The following is a 20,944-nucleotide window of genomic DNA, read 5'->3' on the forward strand; positions in this document are numbered from 1 at the left end:
TCTCTTGGAAAGTAGTGGTTTCTACTTCTTCAATAGTCTCCTCAACTTCCTGAGGTTTTTCTTTCTCAACGACAATGGTTTCTTTGTAAATCTCAACTTTTTCCTCAGTTGGTTGTTCAACCTCAACTTCAAGTGTTTCCTTAGCCACTGGGGCTTCTACTTCTTCTTCCACTTCCTCAACCTCCTGAGGTTTTTTGTGATCAACCACAATGACACCTCTTTCTTCTTCAATAGTTTCTTCTTTGGGTTGATCCAGTTGAACTTCTTGTGTTTCTTCAGATGTGGTTATTTCAATCTCCTCAGTGATTTCTTCAACTTCTTGAGGTTTCTCAAATTCAATTGTAATTGTTTCTTTGTGTGTTTCTTCTTCTTCTACTTTTGTCTGCTGAATGTCAAATTCAATCGTCTCTCGGAAAGTAGTGGTTTCTACTTCTTCAATAGTCTCCTCAACCTCCTGAGGTTTTTCTTTCTCAACGACAATGGTTTCTTTGTAAATCTCAACTTTTTCCTCAGTTGGTTGTTCAACCTCAACTTCAAGTGTTTCCTTAGCCACTGGGGCTTCTACTTCTTCTTCCACTTCCTCAACCTCCTGAGGTGTTTTGTGATCAACCACAATGACACCTCTTTCTTCTTCAATAGTTTCTTCTTTGGGTTGATCCAGTTGAACTTCTTGTGTTTCTTCAGATGTAGTTATTTCAATCTCCTCAGTGACTTCTTCAACTTCTTGAGGTTTCTCAAATTCAATTGTAATTGTTTCTTTGTGTGTTTCTTCTTCTTCTACTTTTGTCTGCTGAATGTCAAATTCAATCGTCTCTGGGAAAGTAGTGGTTTCTACTTCTTCAATATTCTCTTCAACTTCCTGAGGTTTTTCTTTCTCAACGACAATGGTTTCTTTGTAAATCTCAACTTTTTCCTCAGTTGGTTGTTCAACCTCAACTTCAAGTGTTTCCTTAGCCACTGGGGCTTCTACTTCTTCTTCCACTTCCTCAACCTCCTGATTTTTTTTGTGATCAACCACAATGACACCTCTTTCTTCTTCAATAGTTTCTTTTTTGGGTTGTTCCAGTTGAACTTCTTGTGTTTCTTCAGATGTGGTTATTTCAATCTCCTCAGTGACTTCTTCAACTTCTTGAGGTTTCTCAAATTCAATTGTAATTGTTTCTTTGTGTGTTTCTTCTTCTTCTACTTTTGTCTGCTGAATGTCAAATTCAATCGTCTCTTGGAAAGTAGTGGTTTCTACTTCTTCAATAGTCTCCTCAACCTCCTGAGGTTTTTCTTTCTCAACGACAATGGTTTCTTTGTAAATCTCAACTTTTTCCTCAGTTGGTTGTTCAACCTCAACTTCAAGTGTTTCCTTAGCCACTGGGGCTTCTACTTCTTCTTCCACTTCCTCAACCTCCTGAGGTGTTTTGTGATCAACCACAATGACACCTCTTTCTTCTTCAATAGTTTCTTCTTTGGGTTGATCCAGTTGGACTTCTTGTGTTTCTTCAGATGTGGTTATTTCAATCTCCTCAGTGACTTCTTCAACTTCTTGAGGTTTCTCAAATTCAATTTTAATTGTTTCTTTGTGTGTTTCTTCTTCTTCTACTTTTGTCTGCTGAATGTCAAATTCAATCATCTCTTGGAAAGTAGTGGTTTCTACTTCTTCAATAGTCTCCTCAACCTCCTGAGGTTTTTCTTTCTCAACGACAATGGTTTCTTTGTAAATCTCAACTTTTTCCTCAGTTGGTTGTTCAACCTCAACTTCAAGTGTTTCCTTAGCCACTGGGGCTTCTACTTCTTCTTCCACTTCCTCAACCTCCTGAGGTTTTTTGTGATCAACCACAATGACACCTCTTTCTTCTTCAATAGTTTCTTCTTTGGGTTGATCCAGTTGGACTTCTTGTGTTTCTTCAGATGTGGTTATTTCAATCTGCTCAGTGACTTCTTCAACTTCTTGAGGTTTCTCAAATTCAATTGTAATTGTTTCTTTGTGTGTTTCTTCTTCCTCAACTTTTGTTTGCTGAATGTCAAATTCAATCGTCTCTTGGAAAGTAGTGGTTTCTACTTCTTCAATAGTCTCCTCAACTTCCTGTGGCTTTTCTTTTTCAATTGCAATGGTTTCTTTGTAAATCTCAACCATTTCCTCAGTTGGTTGTTCAACCTCAAGAGTTTCCTTAGCCACAGGGGCTTCTTCTTCTACATCCTGAGGTTTTTTGAGATTCACCACACTCCTTTCTTCTTCAATTATCTCTTCTTTTGGCTGACTTAGCTGAAATTCTGTCGAATTGAAGCTTGAAATTTGAATAGATTGAGTAAAACTGTCTAGCTCCTTTGGTTTTTTAATTTGAACTTCTATTGTTTCCTTATGTGATTCCTGTTTCTGAATATCAAATGATATTTCTTGACTGAAATTTTCTTTTTCAGAGATCATTTCCATTTTACTTTCCTTAATTTGTACTAGATCAGTTGCTAAATTAGTGGCAGAGGGTATTATTGATATTTCTTCTCTATAAGTTCTTCTTTCTTCTTCTGCAATTGTTTCACTAGCTAAAGTTTAAGAAAATTAATAAAATAGGTTAATAATAATAATAAATAAATATTATAATATTTAAATGATTATTTTATAAATAAAAGATTAACTGTGTAAAATATATAAACAATCTACAATTTTTAGTACTATTAATTTCATAGAAAGTATGAATGTAAATTTATATCAAGACTAACAGTTATAAAAATTCTAAACGTGATTTCAATAGCAGCAATAAAGCTCTGATTTTGGCAAAAGAAATACAGCTAAGTTGGATAAAGAATAGTATAGATCTATCTTTATATTTATTATCTCATGCAAAAAATATTACATTGAAGACAAAAAGATTGGAAATATATTACTCTAGAAGGACAACTATTTTCTCACAGAGAAATAAAACATCTTTGACTATAGAACATTTTGGGTTTAATATCTAAAAGAAATAAGGTTTCATGTTTCATTTCTAATCTAAAAAAATAGAACTTCACATTGTATAATCTGAAGCAATATTAGCTAAAAAAAAATTGCAAGCCTATTAACATAGTCTAATGATGTCAAGGAAAACAACCCACATTGTACATATCCTTCTGTAAGACATTTCAAAATGAACTGAAAAGTGTTTATTTTACATTTTTAATTGGAATATATATAAAATTGTGAGTATAGCTCTTCATTAATAGAAACTTAAAATTCCCATTAAAACAATAATTGTACATAGGCCTATGCAGTTTTTGAAACAAAAACTATCAAGAAATACACCCTACACTATGCTATCTCCTAGTATTGAGTATTCTAAAATAAATTTAGTTAAAAAATAAAATGATAGATATCAAAAACTGTAGGTAGTAAATTTATTTTAGAAAAAAAAATGGAATTGTTACCTTGTACTTTTTCTCCCATTCAAAATGCAGTCAGCATAACAACATATCACATGCAGTAAGTATCAAATGGATGCAAAGAAAGATCTGTCCAGACAAGCTACAACATGAGTTTATATAATCTATTTTTGGTTGGATTATCAGAATACTTTGTATTGATAACACCTTATATTTAGAAGATTTTAAACCATTTTCACTTTGAAACATTATGGGAGATCAAAAAGAATGGCTTAAAATTAAAAAAAAGACATAAATGTAATGGATAAGGAGGTTCACAAGAAAAAAAAAAAGCAGAAATATCTTTATGAAGTTGTTGTTTCATTTTATTAAGCATTATTATCATTATTATAATTATGATGAAGCAAAGGCAAAGTATTGTAGGAACCATCAAATCTCATCAACCTGACTTATATGTCATCCCACATGCAAATGCTTGAAAATGATGAAGAACTTAACATTTTCAACAATCATTGGAACTATCTGAATGATAAATGCAGGATTATATTTTCATTTATTTAAGTTCTTTTGGACTAAACATAAAACATATATCCTTTATTTGATCCAATGTCAAAATTAGAACTTTTTCAGCTATTGAGAATTTTTTTGAAACAGATTGATAAGCATAAAATGTTTTCATGTATAAAACATGTCTTTAACACACTAATAGAAAATAGCTAAATGGCAAACAGATTGTAGTGTTATATATGCTTAGGTTACGTATGTCAGCTTTACCAACAAAGTAGAACCACTAAAATTTCAGCTACTTTTGAATCTGATAAAAAATCCTTTACAATGACCTAAAGATAGATATAACAAATGATGTTATACAGATGCACCTTAGTTATTATTAATTATAAAAGAAATATTTTAGTTATTATTAATTATAAAAGAAATATTTTAATCAGTGCAAAAAATCACAATCTTTATGACAATTTTATTGTGATAAGTAATAAATATTCTTATAGTCTTATTTATTAGCTAACACATTTTGAATGGAAAACATTGGTTGTATACTTTCACCTTGAAACAAACAAAGTTTTGTTTTCATTAGCTTTAACTACTAAATAGTTACATGAGCTATTTAAGTGAGTTGTTTTTTTTTGGCTTACATCCATACTCCTATTTTGAAACATTTGAGAACCTAAATAGTGTTTTTTCATTAATGGATAAGATAAAAAAAAAAAGTTGAAAAAAAGAAAATCATTAGTCCATTAAGTGCATGATCAAGTTAGACTAGGTTTAAAGTATACTTAAAAAATAAAACTAAACTCTGCTAATGGAAATTAAAGAGATTCATAAAATAAAAAAAAAAAGGAACTAAGCTTTTCTGGGGATTAAGCAAGGTTAGGTTACTGGGGTTGATAGAAACAAAGGGAAAGAGAAAATTATGAAAAGACAAAAAAAGTCAATTCACCTTTTTTTGTGTGGACACGTTGTTTTTGTTTTTTAAAAAAAGTTAACAAAAAATTAAAACTGCTAAAATTCGCAATGACGGAGATTAGAATCGGCATCCCTTTGAAGCAGACAACACCAACATTCATGTTTTAAAAACTCATTTCAGTCTTCAGAAAGTAAATTGAAGCATTTCATTTTTTTTTCAAAGCTGTGGTAAAATAAAAAGCATAGTGGTGTGTAGCAGTAAGCTCTATGTGTAATTTCTACTCAAAAGCAAATATGTAATGACAAAGTTAAGTGTCAAAAAATCATTAGGAATTCAAAAATTTTGCAAGTTCAATGAAACAATGACAAAAAACAAAGTGTTTGAAGCATAAGATATGTCAAATACATCAATTGTGCATTATGTGATTGATATAATGGTCACAATTGCATACAGTGGTGTATGTCACAAAAAAAAGAAGAAAAGAATGTTTTGTGAGAGCACTGACGTTTATTTTCTGGCCAAGCTGCAATGTATGAAGCTTTATTTGAAGCCAAACCTTTCAAGGCACTAGTCTACTCTTTAAAAAAAAGGAAGCCATGAGAGATTTTTTTGTGAAGATAATGAATATAAATATAAAGTTTGATACACATAACAAAGCAAATGTAATGAACATGCTCTGCCATGTTTGATAAAAGAAAATACAGATCTTAGCAAACATATGCAGTACTTACAAATAACAGTAATGTAGGCTGTGCTGATGCAGCTTCCAACCTTATTGTTCAACTCCACTTTGTAAATGCCTTCATCATCAGGGTAAATTTCAGAAAAGATGAGGATGGAACGGTTGCTCTCTGTGACAATGTCCACTCCATCACCTGGAAGAATTTCTTCATCATCCACAAACCATGTAACGTTGGGAGCGGGAAGCCCACTAAATACAACTTCCATTACAGTACGAGTGTTTTCCAGAACTGTAATGTCTAAAAGTGAAGTCACAAATCTTGGAGCTTCAGTGTGCACTGCTTCTTTTACATCAGGCTCAAACTATCAAACAAAGAAAATTGCAAGTGCTATAACAAAAGAGGAAAAAGCTAAAAAATCTCTCTCTCTCTATATATATATATATATACATATATTCTTTTTTTTATTTTTTTTTTCTTAAATATTCTGTAAATTATTAAATTTGAAATATAGTTCAACTTAAAAAAAGAGTAACCTCTTGAGGTACTTCTGGCTTTTCTAGTGGTGTTATTTCAGCTTCTTCAATGTTTGACTGCTGAATATTGAATTCAATGATTTCTTGGAAAGTAGTGGTTTCTACTTCTTCAGTAGTCTCCTCAACTTTCTGAGGCTTTTCTTTTTCCACAACAATAGTCTCTTTGTAAATTTCAACTGTTTCCTCAGTTGGTTGTTCTACTTCTACCTCAACAGTTTCCTTGACAACTGGGGTTTCAACTTCCTCTTCCATTTCCTTCACTTCCTGAGCTTTTTCTTTTTCAACAATAATAATGTCTTTAACAATTTCAATTGTTTCTTCAGTAGGTTGCTGTATTTCTACTTCAACAGTGTCTTTAACATATGGGAATTCCACTTTCTCTTCCACTTCCTCAACCTCCTGAGGTTTCTCAAAGTCTACTACAATAACACTTCTTTCTTCCTCAATAGTTTCTTCTTTTGGCTGATCAAGTTGAACATCTTTTATTTCTTCTGTATCAGCAATCTCTATTTCCTCATTAATCCCTTCAGCTTCTTGTAGCATCTAAAAATAAATTAAAATATAATGAACATTGTCCATTTCGTTCAAAAATATTGATATGATTAAAAAAAAACAACAAGGTTACAAAGACAGTTTGTGTATAACACAAACTCAAAATCGGCCCCAAAAGTGGTCCACCCAAGCAAGTAAAGGCAGGTTTCAATATTTTCATTTAAAAAATCAGAATGAAATTCTATCAAAGGCAAATGACAGAAAAGAATGGAAAAAGAAAGTTGACAATCTTGTGTGGTGCCCCAACGGTCAAGCAGACCAAGGGATAGGTGAAAGTGAAGGTGAAGTTAGATGTGAACTTGGCCTAACTGATGTCATATAATGATTATCTAAATGATCTAATTATTTTGTAAAGGGTCAATCTCTTATTCAAAGCATCAAGAAAAAAACATTTCCTTAAAATAAAATTCCTTATTTTCCTTTAGTTAAGTGTTCCATGGATATATGCCATGCTGCAGTTCACATAATATAATAATATGAAAAATTACTTATTAATTGTTGTTTTAAATTATGTTTCACTTATAAGCGTACCAAATAGATATTTTATCTTTAAAAAAAGAAATAAACATTTTTCTTTAAATGTATGTAATAAGTATGAAAGAACTTACTTAACAATACAAAAACTGCATAACTGTGTTGAAAATATGGTAAATAGTCAACTCCCTAACTAAATAGCCTCATGTGTTTGTTACTATTAATGGTGAATAGTTGTAAAAATGGTGTATTTTTATGAAAAAACTGCTTGTATACTTGATTTTAAAAATTAAATTATTTTTAGCTTTCAAAAAAAAAAAAAAGTAGCCGTTGTAACAGAATTTTGAATGGTCTAAAATATTATGATGTCGGATTGTAAATATCTTTTCTAGATTACAAGATATAAACTGGATAGAGGGACAGACAGACTGACAACCTAAAAACTAATAGTAGATAGTATTCTCATTTCTATTTCCCTTTAAATGAAAAAAATGTACCTCTTCAGCTTTGCCTTCATCAGAAACTGGCTTTTCAATAGACACAATTTTAGCATCATCAGGTTTGTGTTCTCTCATATCAGCTATAAGCTTCTGAGCCATAACTTCAGCAAACTCTTCAATCTGTTCAGTAGCTGCAGATGTATTGAACTGATCAAAAACAAAGACATTCAAATGTTCTGTAACTTCTTCTGTAAGTTGAACATTACTTTGTTCAGGTTGAAAGGAATCAATAGAATCATAAACAGAAGACATGTCTTTTTCTTTAAAAGTATCTATTAAAGTGTCAGTGATTTCAGTCACTTCTGGCTGTGAAATGATTTCTTGTACAAATTCTGTCTTGTAAGTATCTGGCTGTTCTTCTGCTGGTTTTTCAAATTCAACAGTAATTTCAGATGGCTGCACATCTTCAGTAAAAGCTTCAGTAACATCAGATACTTCTGGCTGTGAAATGATTTCTTGTACAAATTCTGTCTTGTAAGTATCTGGCTGTTCTTCTGCTGGCTTTTCAAATTCAACAGTAATTTCAGATGGCTGCACATCTTCAGTAACAGCTTCTGTAACATCAGATACTTCTGGCTGTGAAATGATTTCTTGTACAAATTCTGTCTTGTAAGTATCTGGCTGTTCTTCAGCTGGTTTTACAAATTCATCAGTAATTCCAGATGGCTGCACATCTTCAGTAAAAGCTTCAGTAACATCAGATATTTCTGGCTGTGAAATGATTTCTTGTACAAATTCTGTCTTATAAGTATCTGGCTGTTCTTCTACTGGCTTTTCAAATTCAACAGTAATTTCAGATGGCTGCACATCTTCAGTAACAGCTTCTGTAACATCAGATACTTCTGGCTGTGAAATGATTTCTTGTACAAATTCTATCTTGTAAATATCTGGCTGTTCTTCTGCTGGCTTTTCAAATTCAACAGTAATTTCAGATGGCTGCACATCTTCAGTAACAGCTTCAGTAACATCAGATACTTCTGGCTGTGAAATGATTTCTTGTACAAATTCTGTCTTGTAAGTATTTGGCTTTTCTTCAGCTGGTTTTACAAATTCATCAGTAATTCCAGATGGCTGCACATCTTCAGTAAAAGCTTCAGTAACATCAGATATTTCTGGCTGTGAAATGATTTCTTGTACAAATTCTGTCTTATAAGTATCTGGCTGTTCTTCTACTGGCTTTTCAAATTCAACAGTAATTTCAGATGGCTGCACATCTTCAGTAACAGCTTCTGTAACATCAGATACTTCTGGCTGTGAAATGATTTCCTGTACAAATTCTGTCTTGTAAGTATCTGGCTGTTCTTCTGCAGGTTTTTCAAATTCAACAGTAATTTCAGATGGCTGCACATCTTCAGTAACAGCTTCAGTAACATCAGATAATTCTGGCTCTGAAATGATTTCTTGTATAAATTCTGTCTTGTAAGTATCTGGCTGTTCTTCTACTGGCTTTTCAAATTCAACAGTAATTTCAGATGGCTGCACATCTTCAGTAACGGCTTCTGTAACATCAGATACTTCTGGCTGTGAAATGATTTCCTGTACAAATTCTGTCTTGTAAGTATCTGGCTGTTCTTCTGCAGGTTTTTCAAATTCAACAGTAATTTCAGATAGCTGCACATCTTCAGTAACAGCTTCAGTAACATCAGATACTTCTGGCTGTGAAATGATTTCTTGTACAAATTCTGTCTTGTAAGTATCTGGCTGTTCTTCTGCTGGCTTTTCAAATTCAACAGTAATTTCAGATGGCTGCACATCTTCAGTAACAGCTTCTGTAACATCAGATACTTCTGGCTGTGAAATGATTTCTTGTACAAATTCTGTCTTGTAAGTATCTGGCTGTTCTTCAGCTGGTTTTACAAATTCATCAGTAATTTCAGATGGCTGCACATCTTCAGTAACAGCTTCAGTAACATCAGATACTTCTGGCTGTGAAATGATTTCTTGTACAAATTCTGTCTTGTAAGTATCTGGCTGTTCTTTTATTGGCTTTTCAAATTCAACAGTAATTTCAGATGGCTGCACATCTTCAGTAACAGCTTCTGTAACATCAGATACTTCTGGCTGTGAAATGATTTCCTGTACAAATTCTGTCTTGTAAGTATCTGGCTGTTCTTCAGCTGGTTTTTCAAATTCAACAGTAATTTCAGATGGCTGCACATCTTCAGTAACAGCTTCAGTAACATCAGATACTTCTGGCTGTGAAATGATTTCTTGTACAAATTCTGTCTTGTAAGTATCTGGCTGTTCTTCTGCTGGTTTTTCAAATTCAACAGTAATTTCAGATGGCTGCACATCTTCAGTAACAGCTTCAGTAACATCAGATACTTCTGGCTGTGAAATGATTTCTTGTACAAATTCTGTCTTGTAAGTATCTGGCTGTTCTTCTGCTGGTTTTTCAAATTCAACAGTAATTTCAGATGGCTGCACATCTTCAGTAACAGCTTCAGTAACATCAGATAATTCTGGCTCTGAAATGATTTCTTGTATAAATTCTGTCTTGTAAGTATCTGGCTGTTCTTCTACTGGCTTTTGAAATTCAACAGTAATTTCAGATGGCTGCACATCTTCAGTAACAGCTTCTGTAACATCTGATACTTCTGGCTGTGAAATAATTTCCTGTACAAATTCTGTCTTGTAAGTATCTGGCTGTTCTTCTGCAGGTTTTTCAAATTCAACAGTAATTTCAGATAGCTGCACATCTTCAGTAACAGCTTCAGTAACATCAGATACTTCTGGCTGTGAAATGATTTCTTGTACAAATTCTGTCTTGTAAGTATCTGGCTGTTCTTCTGCTGGTTTTTCAAATTCAACAGTAATTTCAGATAGCTGCACATCTTCAGTAACAGCTTCAGTAACATCAGATACTTCTGGCTGTGAAATGACTTCTTGTACAAATTCTGTTTTGTAAGTATCTGGCTGTTCTTCTACTGCCTTTTCAAATTCAACAGTAATTTCAGATGGCTGCACATCTTCAGTAACAGCTTCAGTAACATCAGATATTTCTGGCTGTGAAATGATTTCTTGTATAAATTCTGTTTTGTAAGTATCTGGCTGTTCTTCTGCTGGCTTTTCAAATTCAACAGTAATTTCAGATGGCTGCACATCTTCAGTAACAGCTTCAGTAACATCAGATATTTCTGGCTGTGAAATGATTTCTTGTACAAATTCTGTCTTGTAAGTATCTGGCTGTTCTTCTGCTGGTTTTTCAAATTCAACAGTAATTTCAGATGGCTGCACATCTTCAGTAACAGCTTCAGTAACATCAGATACTTCTGGCTGTGAAATGATTTCTTGTACAAATTCTGTCTTGTAAGTATCTGGCTGTTCTTCTGCTGGTTTTTCAAATTCAACAGTAATTTCAGATGGCTGCACATCTTCAGTAACAGCTTCAGTAACATCAGATACTTCTGGCTGTGAAATGATTTCTTGTACAAATTCTGTCTTGTAAGTATCTGGCTGTTCTTCTGCTGGCTTTTCAAATTCAACAGTAATTTCAGATGGCTGCACATCTTCAGTAACAGCTTCTGTAACATCAGATATTTCTGGCTGTGAAATGACTTCTTGTACAAATTCTGTTTTGTAAGTATCTGGCTGTACTTCTGTTGACTTTTTAAATTCAACAGAAATTTCAGATGGCTGCACATCTTCAGTAACAGCTTCAGTAACATCAGATACTTCTGGCTGTGAAATGACTTCTTGTACAAATTCTGTTTTGTAAGTATCTGGCTGTTCTTCTGCTGGTTTTTCAAATTCAACAGTAATTTCAGATGGCTGAACATCTTCAGTAACTGCTTCAGTAACATCAGATACTTCTGGCTGTGAAGTGACTTCTTGTACAAATTCTGTTTTGTAAGTATCTGGCTGTTCTTCTGCTGGTTTTTCAAATTCAACAGTTATTTCAGATGGCTGAACATCTTCAGTAACAGCTTCAGTAACATCAGATACTTCTGTCTGTGAAATGATTTCTTGTACAAATTCTGTTTTGTAAGTATCTGGCTGTTCTTCTGAAGGTTTTTCAAATTCAACAGTAATTTCAGATGGCTGAACATCTTCAGTAACTGCTTCAGTAACATCAGATACTTCTGGCTGTGAAATGATTTCTTGTACAAATTCTGTTTTGTAAGTATCTGGCTGTTGTTCTGCTGGTTTTTCAAATTCAACAGTAATTTCAGATGGCTGTACATCTTCAGTAACTGCTTCAGTAACATCAGATACTTCTGGCTGTGAAATGATTTCTTGTACAAATTCTGTCTTGTAAGTATCTGGCTGTTCTTCTGCTGGTTTTTCAAATTCAACAGTTATTTCAGATGGCTGTACATCTTCAGTAACAGCTTCAGTAACATCAGATACTTCTGGCTGTGAAATGATTTCTTGTACAAATTCTGTCTTGTAAGTATCTGGCTGTTCTTCTGCTGGTTTTTCAAATTCAACAGTTATTTCAGATGGCTGTACATCTTCAGTAACAGCTTCAGTAACATCAGATACTTCTGGCTGTGAAATGATTTCTTGTACAAATTCTGTCTTGTAAGTATCTGGCTGTTCTTCTGCAGGTTTTTCAAATTCAACAGTAATTTCAGATGGCTGCACATCTTCAGTAACAGCTTCAGTAACATCAGATACTTCTGGCTGTGAAATGACTTCTTGTACAAATTCTGTTTTGTAAGTATCTGGCTGTTCTTCTGCTGGTTTTTCAAATTCAACTGTTATTTCAGATGGCTGAACATCTTCAGTAACAGCTTCAGTAACATCAGATACTTCTGGCTGTGAAATGATTTCTTGTACAAATTCTGTTTTGTAAGTATCTGGCTGTTGTTCTGCAGGTTTTTCAAATTCAACAGTAATTTCAGATGGCTGCACATCTTCAGTAACAGCTTCAGTAACATCAGATACTTCTGGCTGTGAAATGACTTCTTGTACAAATTCTGTTTTGTAAGTATCTGGCTGTTCTTCTGCTGGTTTTTCAAATTCAACAGTTATTTCAGATGGCTGAACATCTTCAGTAACAGCTTCAGTAACATCAGATACTTCTGGCTGTGAAATGATTTCTTGTACAAATTCTGTTTTGTAAGTATCTGGCTGTTGTTCTGCAGGTTTTTCAAATTCAATTGTAATTTCAGATGGCTGCACATCTTCAGTAACAGCTTCCTTAACATCAGATACTTCTGGCTGTGAAATGACTTCTTGTACAAATTCTGTTTTGTAAGTATCTGGCTGTTCTTCTGCTGGTTTTTCAAATTCAACAGTTATTTCAGATGGCTGAACATCTTCAGTAACAGCTTCAGTAACATCAGATACTTCTGGCTGTGAAATGATTTCTTGTACAAATTCTGTTTTGTAAGTATCTGGCTGTTCTTCTGAAGGTTTTTCAAATTCAACAGTAATTTCAGATGGCTGAACATCTTCAGTAACTGCTTCAGTAACATCAGATACTTCTGGCTGTGAAATGATTTCTTGTACAAATTCTGTTTTGTAAGTATCTGGCTGTTGTTCTGCAGGTTTTTCAAATTCAACAGTAATTTCAGATGGCTGCACATCTTCAGTAACAGCTTCAGTAACATCAGATACTTCTGGCTGTGAAATGATTTCTTGTACTAATTCTGTCTTGTAAGTATCTGGCTGTTCTTCTGCTGGCTTTACAAATTCAACAGTAATTTCAGATGGCTGCACATCTTCAGTAACAGCTTCAGTAACATCAGATACTTCTGGCTGTGAAATGATTTCTTGTACAAATTCTGTCTTGTAAGTATCTGGCTGTTCTTGTATGGGTTGTGTTAGGTCTTCCAAAACCTCAGACACTTGACCTATGTCTTTTTCTTCTTCCTCAACTTCAGTATTTATGCTTTCCTCTTCTTGAATAGACTCCACTGACTCTGCCTGAAAGTGTGTGTCTTCCACATTAGCTTCATCAGAGGAAAGAGGAATTTCTTGAGTAACAATGGTAGTTTCAGTGGTTTCTTCAGTGATGAAATTAACCTGTTCTAAATCAGCTGGCTGCTCTATCTCAACTTCAGCAGCAGGGTAAGTTTCAAAGTACTCCTCTCTTGGGTACTCTTCCTCAGTCTCTGTCAACTCTGAGAACTTCTCCTGAAGTTTTTGAACCTCCTCCACAAACTCTTTGGAGTGTGAGATTACTTCAGTGTCAGAATCAGCAGGAGTTGGTTTAGGTGAAGATGGCTCCAGAGAGGACATCATAGAGTCGGAAGCTTCCTCTGTGTCTGCCATATATTCATAGGCTACAAAAAAAAGCAAGATATAGTTTTATTAGTTATAACATTTTATTTGAGAAATTTATTTAAAAAATTATGCCCTATGTGTATCTATAGTCCAGCATGTTAATTAGAGACTGGCTTTCATTGGCTTTCCTTGCTGATTTGGCAACTAGTTCCATGCTCTAAAGCACTAGGAAATAAAGAGCTCGTAAACAAATTTGTCCTTGTATATGTCTTTGTGTCTTTCTTGGTATTCATCAGGTCAAGTATTACTAAGTTATGATACAATCTATTAAGTATTAATGCCTTTTTACTCTATAGTCTTCAGTCATGGAGTGCCTTTAAGTTGGGTGATTTAACTGTTACTCTTTATTCATTGTTAAAATCTCACTGCTCTATTTTGTAACTTTATGTTTTTTTTCAGTTGAGAGGTTCAAAGCAAAGTATAAATGGTATCAGAGTTTTATGTTCTTGATTGATTTTAATAAACCTTAATGCTTTTTTTAAATTTCTAAATCATAATATCCATTTAGGAAATCTTTAATAGCTTTAATTCATAAAGTATTTTGATTTGAGTTTTGCTCAGATCTACTGGTTTACCAAAAATAAGTAAAGGTAGTTTTTTTCTTACAATTAATAATTGGTATTTTTCAGGATTGAAAAAAAAACATGTTTCAGTTTCATTGCCATTTTTAATTAAACTTATTTGTAAAATATCAGTATCTGATGTTATTTTCATTGTTCATAATCATCTGCAAGTTATCTAACTTTTTTTTTTGTTCCTGAACACTAAATATATTATTTGCGTTTCAGGCATGTTTCATGCAAGCATAATAAGATTGGAATTTTCTTAAAGTTTAAGGTTCAAGTTTTAAGAGTGTCTTCCTAAAGAAGACTTTATTTTCAGAAGAGAAGTCTGGTATAGGTATCTACTTTCAGAAGCTTATGATAGCTGTGGAATTGTAGAGACTTTGCTCTTTAATGATCCAGATTTTTTACATCTTTGAATTTTAGATGAACAAGCTACAATACTGCTTATATAACTAAAACAAGCAGTGGGGTAATCCTGTTTATATCTGTTCAAACCTGTGTATAACTGCAAACAAATATATTCCTTCCAACAAGACACAGGTAAAAAAAATGTATATATTATTTTGATATTTTCTTATCATTTACAGACATTCCTTCAAAAATGAAGATAATTATGTAATGTTTATTTAGTCATACATGTTAGAGAAACTCTACCAAGATATTGCTTTTTCTGGCTGATTAAGGTGACACAATCTAATGCCACCAGGGAAGAATGTTTTTGTTCAAAATTAATAAATAAGTACCATACTTACATTCAACTTCAAGAAAAGCTCTGGTGATGGCTTCTCCGTAAGGGTTAATGGCCACACATTTGTATTCACCAGCATCTTGTGGAAAGACTTCAGCTATCAGCAAGGTACAGGCACCACTCTCTGTGTCATAGGTCAGGTTAAAGTCTTGATTCTCTGTTATTATCTTGTCATCATGGTACCAAGAGATCTCTGGCATGGGTTCGCCAATCACCTGAAAGATAAGGAAAAGAATAGAACAATGGCCTTTTTTTTTTACATTTCAGATTTCTTTAGATTAATAAGATAAAATCACCAACAAGGAAATCTTGTAAAGATGCCAGGACATCTGCACTATTATAAGCACTGAATGTCACAGGGCCAACTTCCCAAATTGTGATCTAATGGAGGCCAGGACAGCCACTCTTAAAGCAGGACAGAAAGCAAAAAAAAAAAAGGTGAAAGAAAAAATATACAGTATAGGGCAGTGATGGGCAAACATTTTTGTGAATGGCCCAAAAACTAAAATGAAAACTTTTTGTCAGGCCATAAAAAAAAGAAAAGAAAAAATTTGTATTAATTTTAAGGCTATCAAAATTTAATTAATGTCATGTATGAATTCAAGCTGCGAGTGTTTTGATAACAGTTGATCATAATTTAGTTCACTTGGGAGATAGTTTGAATATTCATCTAAGTGATTTAGGAGTTCATTGGTATGTATTTCTGATATATTTTTCTAGGATGCTCATAAATATATGAAATTGCAAACATTACACACTTTTCTAATTAGCCTACAAATAAATTTGGAAAACAGGAATTGGTCAATCCTCTTGTATAACACTAACTTTGCAATATTTAGAACTAATTGTTTGAGATGGTTGTTACATTGTAATACAATGAATTCAAGCAGCAAGTCTGATTTTCACAATCAAAAATTCAAAACTTTCTGAAAATATCTAAATATTTATTAAATATCATAGAAGACTTAAAATCTTTCCTAAATGTCATGTAGTTATCAAGTTATCTTCATAATTCATAAGCTTGTCTTCCTTCACAACAATCAGTGAAATGAAACTCATGAAATAAGAAATGACATTTTAGCTGATTTGTAATTAATAGCAGCTGTTGTTTGAAACTTTTAAGCTAGTCTCCCTAGAGATCGTAAATAAATTGATTTTTACAATAATGTTTTCATGTGACAGAGAGAGGTCTATGCAAAATGGGAAATCTGAGAGCCATAAAGAATCTTCAAATATTTCATATTTTGTATACTAATTTTTCTCAAGGAAGAAATACACTATTTTATTTTTTAGTTTCCAAACTGTCTCCAAAACATTTTGCACTAAAACTTTTTACTTTAATGATCATCAGAATATTCAGATTGCATAGAATTGAGAAACCTTTATGTTTTAGGCTTTATATTGAAGGCAGATTTACACAGTATGTCTTAATATATTAGGCATTTTAGGAAAAAACATTTTTTTCAGGGTAGTTTTGAAAATCCTCAACAAATCCAAATATTTTTCCTGTCACATTTGAAGTTCCATTTGTCATAATAATTTTTGATGTAGTTACTTTCTAAATTCCTACTGAAGATTCATGAACAAATTCTTGACCATTTATTTTTCCCTTTAAGAAAAGCATGCATGTTAACTCCTCAGTAATGGAAACATTTTCTTTTCAATAATACCATAGAGCAGTATCATTTCCATTAGAATTTCTTTCCCAGTAGCCTATAGAGCAGAATGTGTAATGACTAAAATTTGCAGTTATTCGTGAAGGAAATTTTATGCATTGATTAAACTCTTAATGTTGTAGTTTTTGAAGATAAACTTTCAGTTTGAAATATATTTTACATTGAAAGACATAAAACTTGGCAAATTTTTTTAAATGCTTAAATCAGTCACCATCAAAAAAAGTATTATTATTTTTTCAACACACTGAGCATATACACAATTTTATATACATGAACTATTTTTTATTAAGAAATGAAGTAAAAGTATTGAGTCATAGTCCTAATGAACATCATGGTTTTCATTGTAAATGAGACACACTTGTTTGCCACAATATTTTCATTAATAATTCAACTTTTACTTGATTTTTTTTTTTGTGGTTGAAGTAATAATTAAAAAAAAAAATTATTAGAAAACATGATGAAACTTCTCAGTTTTGTTTTCTTCTATCTACTTCACTTCAAATATGTGCCTTGAAGAGCTGCCACAGCTTAGTAAGTAGCTATTAAAGTCAAAAGATGGAAAAATTTCCAGTGAAGGGAAAAAATTAGCTGCTTTTCCACTTAACAAAATAAAAGTTGACGACCATGGAATGGTGTAATGATATGTGCAATGAGGAAGCAGACATCCAATTTGTTAATCTAATTTCTAAATTCATACTTTCACTTACTATTCTAAACAATTAACCTGTTAGCAAGAAGAAGCAATAAGTAATGAAGAGTGTGAAAATATTTATACATTCCTACCTCACATCTAAATTTCACTTCTTCTCCATCCATGACTTTGAGTGACATGAGACCCCATGTAAACTCTGGTGCTCTCTCATTGCCACTTATAAGAAGTATTGTCTGGAATTGAGGAATCGTGTATGTTGATATAAAAACACAATATAGGATTGTTATGCTTTAAATAGTGTACATTTCTATAATTAATGAGATGATGGGCACATTGTGGTGACAAAATTAATGAATAGTTATAGCTGAGTAATCTGCTTTCTATAAGGCCACATTTCTCAGTCAGTCCTTAAGCAGCAAATAGACAAACTCATCTCATTACATAAAACCACTATTTATGTCTCAACAATATTCAGGAGTAGAATATTGCAAAATATTTTTTTAACATATATAATGCTGGGCAGGTAAATATTAACAAGACCATAAGCAAGTGGACCTACCTGTTCTGTATCTAAGGTTTGTGTGTCCATAATGACTTCCTCCTCTGGCTTCTGCTGTCCAATCTGTAGAGTGATGGCCATTTCTTCCAGAGGCTGAGGTTTACCTGCAATCTGGAAGCTGAGTTCTTCTTTGTGAGTTTCTTGTACAGGCAGTGTCTGATCCTTGCTGACATCCATCTCTGTGACAAATGTGACACTCTCAGTGACAACTTCTTGTGGTACTTCTATTTGAATTGTATCTGTAGGCTGCTGTGCAGAAAGCTGTATAGAAAACTGAGCTTCTTCTGGTTGTTTAGGTTTACCTTTGATATCAAACTGAATCTCTTCTTTGTGTATTTCCAGAGTTTCTTCTGTATCAGTAACTTCAACTTGTTTGGTCTCGGCATCAATGACGATGGATTCAAGTCCTTCTTCTTCTCTCATTCTTACTTCAAAGGTTACTTCCTCTGAAGTGACTTCGGTAGTTTGAGAGATCTGTGGTTTCTCAAAATCTAAGGTTAGTGCTGTCTCTTCCAGCATTTCTTCCTCATGTGGCTTAACCTGTGATATCTCTTCAGAAGTAGGGATTGGAGTCTCCAGTTGGACTATTGTCTCTACTTCTGTGGCTGATGTGTCCATTTCTGATGGCTGACTTTCTGACACCTCCTCTTTTTTTTCTTCTACTGTAAATTCCACTTGTGACAATATTCCAGGTACTTTCTCAGCATCAGCAGCTTTAGAAGGTTGTACAACTAATGTTTCTGTCATTTCTATAATCATCTCTTCTATTGGTCTTTCAGTTTCCTCTGGTTTCTCTTCTATTAAAGTTTCTACTTCAGATGGGACCTGAAGAACCATCTCTAGCTCAGCTGTTTCTGTGGTGGTAGTGACTTCCTGGGGCTGGTCAAAGGAGATCTTCAGGTCAATGCTTTTGACATCTTGAACTTGGTTGGGAATTGATATTGTGTCAACTTTTGATGAAACTATACTGACTTCTGAAGTTTCTGTTGGAAACTCTACCACATCTTCACCAATAAATTCTGGTTTATCAGCCTGAATTGGAATGTCAGACATTTCTATCTTGCTATCTGAAACTTCTTTCACTTCGGAAGTAGTAACTGACATCTGGATGGATTCCTTTTCAGTTTCAACAAGTTTTTCAAATGGGACTTTTACTTCAGTTTCCTCCATGTCCATCTCAGATTCTGAAGACACAGGTCTTTCCTCTAAGAGATCTGTTTCTGTTGGCACCACTATGAAATCCACAGTCTCACTTTGGGACTCCACATATTCTTCTGATGTTCCTGTGGTTTCAGTTTCCTCTAGAGGCATAACTTCTTCTGATCCAGGACCAGACACAGCAAAAGTCATCTTTATCTCTTCTTTCTGATCTTGCTTGGGCATCTGAATTTCAATTAATTTCGTTACCTTTGTAATGGTCTTTCTAGTCTCTGTGATCTGCTCTGTACTAGGACCAGGTGCTTCATTGATCTGAACAGGGATGTCTATTTCAGAGCGGCTGACTTTGCCAATAGCTATTTGAAGTTCTTGCTTCTGTGGCTCCCTCAGTAGAGTGGTCTCATGAATTTCAACTTCAATTCTTTGAGCAGCTGACTTAGTGGTTTCAACCTTGTGAGATACTTCCGTTGTAGATGTAGTAGATACTGAAGGAATTATTATCTCTCCTGGCATCTGTTGGGTTATCTCAATAGTCTCAGTATGAGTTTCCTTGGGCAGGGAAGTATCAACAATAGGAATGGATCTTATCTCCTGTGTAACAGTGCGAGTAGCTTCAGTGATGTGGTCAAGGAATTCTTCTGTTTGCTGGACAGGAAGCTGAATTTTTAACTCTACTGGTGCCAGTTCTTCATCTTTCTTGAGTGATATTGTTGTGGTTTGCAGACGAGAAGTTCCCTCTGTAATGTCTGGTACTTCTTGAATAAATTCTCTGGTCACCTGAGTGTAGGTTGATGTCTCAGAGATCACAGTTGTGGAGGTGGTCACTGGTTGGACTGGGATGCCAATATGAATCTCAAAACTTTGTGGCTTAGGTTGTGGCTGGTACTGGATAACTTCTTTCACAGTAGTTTCTCCTGGTCCTTCTAAGACTTGAGGACTTGTCTCATCAATTTCAATAGTTTCTTTATGAACTTCATCTGTGATAATGGTCTCTTCAGCTGATCAAATACAAGAAATCATTGGTGTACTGTAAATAAAACTATTATAATAAATCTAACTCTAAAATGAATTGAAAAGAAAGCACTTTTATTAACAAATGCATCTTAACAATTTGACATGAAGCTTTATTTCAACAACTTACTGATAACAGTCAGGTGACATGTTGTGATGGACTCTCCAAAATCATTTACGGCTATACAAGTGTATTCTCCCTCATCTTCAGGGAACACCTCTACGATGATCAGGGTGCTTTCTCCCCTTTCAACATCAATGGTGATCTGAAATTCAGAGCTAGGCTTTATTGGATTCCCATCAAAATACCATGTTATCTTGGGTGATGGGACACCAGTGAATCTGACCCGAAGCTCAACTCTTTCTGTATCCCTGACTGATACAGGTTGCAGTATTTGAGTAAATACTGGAGGCTCCCCTGCAACTGTTTCTTCTGGGGCAGTTGTCTCCTGAGGGCCCTGTGTTGGAATTTCTTCCTTTGGTTTGGTTTCCTCAGGGGTTTGTTCAACACTATATGGAGTCTCTTGTTCTTTGGGCATTTCATCTGGCTGAATTTCTATTTCCATTCGTTGAGTGGCTATAAAAATAAGATTTAAAATAATAATTTAAAAGCTCCTATTTAAAAAACAAAAAAGAAATGACAAATAGCATATTGTTTTAGATCAAACTTCTGTTAAAATACGATTATACTATTGAGAATTATTATTTTAAAAAATGTAATAACCAATTTTAAGTCATTTTAAATGGAACAAGAAAAACAAACAAACAAAAAACCTATAAAAAACAACAACAAAGCTGATATTAAGTGTAATAGTATCAAATAGTTT

General features: G+C 33.7%; 1 protein-coding gene across 34 annotated transcripts in view; it reads right to left on the reverse strand.

The window, feature by feature from the left end:
- Positions 1 to 20,944, reverse strand: part of LOC106078342 (titin-like) — a 533,611-nt gene that overhangs the window by 386,312 nt on the left and 126,355 nt on the right. For 33 of the 34 annotated variants that reach the window (XM_056014734.1, XM_056014739.1, XM_056014738.1 and 30 more), the window contains 7 exons: positions 20,248 to 20,694; positions 17,949 to 20,104; positions 17,521 to 17,622; positions 15,066 to 15,276; positions 7,511 to 13,746; positions 5,988 to 6,530; positions 5,503 to 5,815 (listed from right to left, as the gene is read on the reverse strand). The exons of the other annotated variant lie outside the window; for it this stretch is intronic. In XM_056014734.1, coding sequence (XP_055870709.1) covers positions 5,503 to 5,815; positions 5,988 to 6,530; positions 7,511 to 13,746; positions 15,066 to 15,276; positions 17,521 to 17,622; positions 17,949 to 20,104; positions 20,248 to 20,694 — 10,008 coding nt within the window. The remainder of the gene's footprint in view (positions 1 to 5,502; positions 5,816 to 5,987; positions 6,531 to 7,510; positions 13,747 to 15,065; positions 15,277 to 17,520; positions 17,623 to 17,948; positions 20,105 to 20,247; positions 20,695 to 20,944) is intronic. 34 annotated transcript variants of the gene reach the window in all.

This window comes from Biomphalaria glabrata, chromosome 16, assembly GCF_947242115.1.
Source record: "Biomphalaria glabrata chromosome 16, xgBioGlab47.1, whole genome shotgun sequence".
NCBI classification, from domain to species: domain Eukaryota; kingdom Metazoa; phylum Mollusca; class Gastropoda; family Planorbidae; genus Biomphalaria; species Biomphalaria glabrata.